General features: G+C 41.7%; 1 protein-coding gene across 1 annotated transcript in view; it reads left to right on the top strand.

The window, feature by feature from the left end:
• TBC1D20 (TBC1 domain family member 20) overlaps positions 1–6,550 on the top strand; it is a 48,030-nt gene continuing 41,480 nt past the window's right edge. Inside the window, exon 1 of the mRNA XM_003757050.4 lies at positions 1–235. Within this exon, the coding sequence (XP_003757098.1) occupies positions 166–235 (70 nt within the window). The 5' untranslated portion in view covers positions 1–165. The remainder of the gene's footprint in view (positions 236–6,550) is intronic.

The raw sequence follows: 6,550 nt of genomic DNA, 5'->3' as shown, positions 1-6,550 counted from the left end.
CGCGAGGTCGCGGTGACGTACAGGGGCGGCGCTGGCCGAGGAGCCGACAGGCCGAGGCGAGCGGCAGAGGCTCCCCTGTAGCCGCCTCCTCCGCCGCCGCCGCCGCTACCATTCCCCCGGCCCTGGCACCACCACGGGCGCGGGGAGGAGCCGGGGCCCCGGGGCATGGCTCTCCCGAAGGCAGGGGGCGATGGGCTTTCGGCCTGGTCGTCTCGCAGCGGGGACGAGAAAGCAGGTACCGGGGGCCGGAACTGAGGCCTGAGGGGGGCGGGACGGAAGGGACCGGGCAGCTCCTGCTGCGGCCGTGGCCTGGGAAGGCAGAGGAGGAGGCCGAGAGAAGCCTGGGGAGAGGGAGGGACGAGGGAGAAAGCGATCTCGGGGGAGTAGGGATGCTGCTCCCGAGAACGCTGCTCAGCTAAGGCTGCAAGGGCTCACGACGCTGGAGTCGGGGACGAAGGGCTGCTGCTCCCGCTCCCGGCGTTACTATTAGGGGGACCTCAGGACGGAAAGGCGGGGGGCGTTCCTGGGGAGGGGACAGCGGCGCTGCTGCTGCTGCTGCTGCTGCTGCTGCTGCTGCTCGGGACAGTGGTGCCGCTACGGAGGGTGTCTGGTGCTAGGGGGGTCTAAGGGCAGAAAGCCCGAGGCGTTTCGGTGCGGAGCGGTCCCGGGGAAAGGCAAGGAGAGTGCTGCTGCTGCTGGCTGAGGCTCTGGGGAGGGGTCTTGGTGGTCCTGGTGCTGCTGATGACGGGAGACAAGGGGGTCTGAGGGCGAGGTTGGTAGTTCCGATGTCAGCAGAAAAGTATCCATTTGGGTACAGGGTTTGCTTTGAGATGTGGTGGGGATGGGGATTATGATGGTCTAGAAAGGCAAGCATTTAAGTGAATTGAAAAGATGTTGGAGAATGAAAGGAGTAGATTTGCTTATATAGTCAGTAGAGCTTTCAGCTTCCCATATTGTTTTCCTCACAAGTCTCATTTTACATGTCAGAAAATAGACTGAATTACTTGCCCAGGGTCTTAGAGTGTTGACTCTACAAATTAAGTCTCCACGTACACAGTATCCTGGGCTCTTTTCGCTGTATTGGTTAAAAAAAGAGCTTGAGTTCCTTGGAAAAGAAGTCTTTCAGTCAATCAGTAAGCATTTAGGCTAAGCTATGAGGAGATCATAGCCTCTAGTCCCCAAACAAGGAGCTCATATTCTAACAGAGGCGATAACACACAAATAACTATTTAATAAATAATATGAAGGATAAATAGGAGGGGTGCCTGGAAATTCTTTCTTTTTCACTTTTTTTTTTTTTTTTTTGAGGCAATTGGGTAGCTAGGAAGTGTTAAATGTCTGAGGTTGGATTTGAACTCAGGTCCTCCTGAATCCAAGGCCAGTGTTTGCTCTACCACCTAACTGTCCCCCTGGAAATAATTCTTGAAGAAGAGGTGGTTTTGGAACTGAGACTTCAGGAAAGTTAGGAAATGGAGATGAAAAAGGAGAGCATCTTACGCCTGGGGTACAGCCAGCAAAAAATGCATATAACCAGAAGATAGAGGAATTGGCACTTGCTTGGACTTGAAGATGACCCTGAGGGTCGAGCATTTAAGTTTCTATCCTGGTAAGAGGAGAATGGTAGATAAAGCTCAACTTTAAGAGCTAAGTTTGATGGAAGGCAGTCCTGAGCAGAAGATGCCAACAACTAGAAAGAATTATAAAAGGTTTCCTTCAGAAGATGGGATTTGAGCAGAATTAAAAGCCAAGAAAACTAATTGATAGAAATGAGGAGAGACAGACAGATGGGGACAGGGGAAACAAATTCTAGGTATGGGAGACAGACAGTACTAATTTTCAAGATTGGGAGATGGAATACTGTGTTTTGAGGAATAACCAGTAAGCCAGAAGCATTTTGCTGGAGTAATAAAGTTCTGAAGAATGAGTTTAGAGCAGTCATTCAGAAGAGCAACTGGAGCCTGGGTACCATTAAATTGAGAATGATAATGTGAAAGGTATAGGATTAGTTCCTAAACTTTCAAGTGTTTAGTCCATTATCTAAAGTTAACAACCTCTTCCTTTCTCCAGACAAGACTACTAATCCAACCCACAAATTACTCTTTATTTTAACTACTGCATAATTCAATGAGGAATTAATAGTAATTTAGTTTATCCACTTTTCAGGACCCTCAAGATACATTATTCTTGGGTCCCCAATAGTGATGTTTTGTTTTATTTTTTTGTCCAGGATAGACAAGATAATTAACTTATCTGTGTGTTGCTATGTTCCCTCCATAATAACTGTACCTTATTGCCCTGGAATCATCTGTTCTCTTTCTCTCTTTTATTTTCCCCACAGTATGATAGTTCAGAAGTAATTCTTACAATATGTACTGACTCTCTATGCCCTTTAGCATCATAACTTTTTGCTTTGTCTTATGACATCCATTCTTGTGATATAGTTGGCTCCTTCCCAAATTGTATCATTCCTTGTGCCCCCCCCCCTTTTTTTTTGCAATCTTGCACTCAGAGATGCCAGATATAAGCTCTGTACACATGCCTCTTTTTTATGCCTCTTTTTTTCTTATGATTTTTGAATAAATGAGAAGAATTTAGGGATGAAAAGTTTTTGTCAAGGGTGGGCTCAGTTCTGAGAGGTAAGGGAAATGCTGTGAATACTGGAGTAGGAAAGTGGTAGGGGAATAGAAAGTTGAGATGAGATTTAGCCTCTGCCTTCAAATGGAGTCTACTGTCCAAAAGGGGAATAAGTCCCAAACCTAGGTAACTAATACACATTTTTTTATAACAACATTAAAGAGATGCAAAACATAATACCTTTAAGAAATCCAGATGGGGAGGGGATATTAGATGAATTCAAGTCAACTCTTTAGTAAAAATATGCTTATTGTATGCCAGTGCTAGGCAGTGAGAATCCAGAGAAAGGCAAAAAACAGCCCCTGCTCTCAAGGAGCTCACAGCCTAATGGGAAAGACAATATGAAAACTACATGCAAACAAGATATATAAAAGAAAAATTGGAGATTATCAACAAATAACAGACACTAGCATCAAGGAGTTTGGGGAAAGGTTTTCTGTAAAATTTGGGATTTTAGTTGGTTTTTGAGGGAATCAAGGAAACAGAGAGGAGGGAGAAAATTCCAAACATGAGGGCCAATCATTGAAAATGCTCAGTCAGAGAAGCAGCAAGCTGGTGCAGTAAATAGCTCTGGAGTCAGGAAGACGAGTTCAAATCTGGTCTCAGACACTAACACTATTAGCTGTGTAACTCTGGGCAAGTCACTTAATCCCAGTGCTTCTCAAAGAAAGGAAAAAAAATCCTCAAATAAGAGTTTTTTCTAGAATCAGTAAAGAGGCCCATGTCACTGAATCAGAGAGCACTTGAGGAGGAGTGAGGGGTGGTAAGTAAGGTGTGTAAGGAAACTGGAGAGTTATAAAGGATTTTGAATGCGAAACAAAGCATTTTATATTTGATTGTGGAGGGATAGGAATTTATTAAGCAGTGGTATTGGCAATAATGGTGGAGGAAGAGGGGGTGGCAAACCTGCCCTTTAGGAATTTAGGAAGATCAATTTCACAGCCGAATAGCCACAGCAGGGAGAGAATTTTTAGATGGGGAGATCGGCCAGCAGACTTTTGTGGTAGTCTAATCATGAGTTAGTGAGGGCCTGTACAGGAATTGTGGCAGAATTAGAGGACAGAAAGGGGGAATATTCAAGAGATACTACAAATGTAAAATCAATAGGACTTAGCTATATGTTGGATATGGGGAGTAGTGCTAAAAGAGTGAAGAGTCAGAGGATGACTAGAAGGATAATGGTGATTTTGACATTAATAAGGAAGTTAGGAAGAGAAGAGGATTTGGGAGGCAAAGATAATTAGTAAGTTGTGAACCTGTTAAATTGAAGAGATCTTAAAGACATTCAATTTGAGATATCCGGTAAGCATTTGGAACTGGTAGTCTGGAGGTTAGGAAAGAAATTAGAGCTGGATAAGTACAATTGTCTAAATAATGTTCATAATTGAATCTAAAGGAGCTGGTGAGTTTACCAAATGAAACAGTATAGAGAAAAAAGAGAAGAAAGAAGAGGTTAGAGCTAAAGAGGAGATCCACTTTTAGCAGGTGTAACCTGAATAAAGTCTCCAGCAAAGGAGACTGAAGAAGAGACAAACAAATAGGAGGAGAACCACAATATTGTCACAGAAATCTAGACAGAAGTATGAAGAAAAGGGTGATTGAGGATGAGTTCATCAGAAAAAGAATCTTTAGATTTGTCAGGTTGAAGAAGTTTTGGTAACTGGAAAGAGCGGTTGGTAATTTTGGAAAAAGCTGAATGATGAGGTCAGAAGCCAGATTGTAGAGAATTAAGAAGAGAGCGAAAGGAAAAGGAGTGGAGGCTTCAATTGCAGATAGCCTTCTTAAGAGGGTTAGCCACAAAAGGGAAGAAAGCTGTGGGTGGGACAATAGCTAGATGAAGAAGGATGAATTAAAGGAGATTTTTTTTTTTGAGGATGGAGGAAAGGCAAGATGAGTGATACAGTAAGAGGGAAAGGTACTCTGAAGAAGATATCATTGTAGATTTGAACTGGTTCGTTGGGGGAGGAGGAGTCATGATAGGGAAGGGAGGAGAATGTTACCACTGCAGTGTGATGACCTGGGAAAGAACTAAAGATGGAAGGATTGGAAATCATGGTGACCAGGGTATAGGAGCAGTGAATTACAACAGATTTTGAGAACATAAGAGAATGTCAGTTCATGAACATGGAAGTGGAGAGTTTTTTTTTTTTTTTTTTTTATTTAATAGCCTTTTATTTACAGGATATATACATGGGTAACTTTACAGCATTAACAATTGCCAAACCTCTTGTTCCAATTTTTCACCTCTTACCCCCCACCCCTCCCTAAATGGCAGGATGACCAGTAGATGTTAAATATATTAAAATATAACTTAGATACATAATAAGTATACATGACTCAAAACATTATTTTGCTGTACAAAAAGAATCAGACTCTGAATTATTGTACAATTAGCTTGTGAAGGAAATCAAAAATGCAGGTGGGCAAAAATATAGGGATTGGGAATTTAATGTAATGGCTTTTAGTCATCTCCCAGAGTTATTTTTCTGGGTATAGCTAGTTCAGTTCATTACTGCTCCATTAGAAATGATTTGGTTGATCTCGTTGCTGAGGATGGCCTGATCCATCAGAACTGGTCATCATCTAGTATTGTTGTTGAAGTATATAATGATCTGGTCCTGCTCATTTCACTCAGCATCAGTTCGTAAGTCCTCCAGGCCTTTCTGAAATCATCCTGTTGGTCATTTCTTACAGAACAGTAATATTCCATAATTTTCATATACCACAATTTATTCAGCCATTCTCCAACTGATGGACATCCATTCAGTTTCCAGTTTCTAGCCACTACAAAAGGGCTGCCACAAACATTCGTGCACATACAGGTCCCTTTCCTTCTTTATAATCTCTTTGGGATATAATCCCAGTAGTAACACTGCTGGATCAAAGGGTATGCACAGTTTGATAACTTTTGAGCATAGTTCCAAACTACTCTCCAAAATGGCTGGATTCGTTCACAACTCCACCAACAATGCATCAATGTCCCAGTTTTCCCACATCCCTCCAACAATCATCATTATTTTTCCTGTCATCTTAGCCAATCTGACAGGTGTGTAGTGGTATCTTAGAGTTGTCTTAATTTGCATTTCTCTGATTAATAATGACTTGGAGCATCTTTTCATATGACTAGAAATAGTTTCAATTTCTTCATCTGAGAATTGTCTGTTCATATCCTTTGACCATTTTTCAATTGGAGAATGGCTTGATTTTTTATAAATTAGAGTTAATTCTCTATATATTTTGGAAATGAGGCCTTTATCAGAACCTTTGACTGTAAAAATATTTTCCCAGTTTATTGCTTCCCTTCTAATCTTGTCTGCATTAGTTTTGTTTGTACAAAAACTTTTGAGTTTGGTATAATCGAAATTTTCTATTTTGTGATCAGTAATGATCTCTAGTTCTGCTTTGGTCATAAAGACCTTCCCAGAAGTGGAGAGTTTATGGTGTTTGAATTGGGCTTTCAGAAGCAAGTAGAAATTCAATAAGCATAGAAGAGGAGAGATAGCATTCCAGACATAGGGACTGACAAGAGCCAAACAAATGAGAGGGGAAGCAAACAGGATCGTTTCTGGGATAAGGAAAAGACTATTTGGACTAGTGTGTGGAATATATATAAAATAAAGGACAGGCTGGTGCCAGGTTATGGAAGGCTTTGAATGTCAGGCAAAGGAAGGTGAACTTTACGTGGTGAGCAATAGGAAGGCACTTTGGACAAAGGAGTGACACGACCAGATCTGTGCATGACACAAACAGACTGTTCTAGCAACCAAATGAAAAAAAGTAATTTTTTAAAAAAAGCATTGAAAATAATATACTTCATTGATAAAAAGAACCTCAAATTTCTTCCTTTTTATTTTTTCCTCAGGTAGTTTTAATGAGAGCCTATTTATGTATCCCCAAAAGGGCTACATTATATTTT

Source organism: Sarcophilus harrisii, chromosome 2 (assembly GCF_902635505.1).
Source record: "Sarcophilus harrisii chromosome 2, mSarHar1.11, whole genome shotgun sequence".
Lineage (NCBI taxonomy): Eukaryota > Metazoa > Chordata > Mammalia > Dasyuromorphia > Dasyuridae > Sarcophilus > Sarcophilus harrisii.
The sequence above is the reverse complement of the archived record's forward strand: the minus strand, read 5'-3'. Positions and strand labels throughout refer to the sequence as shown.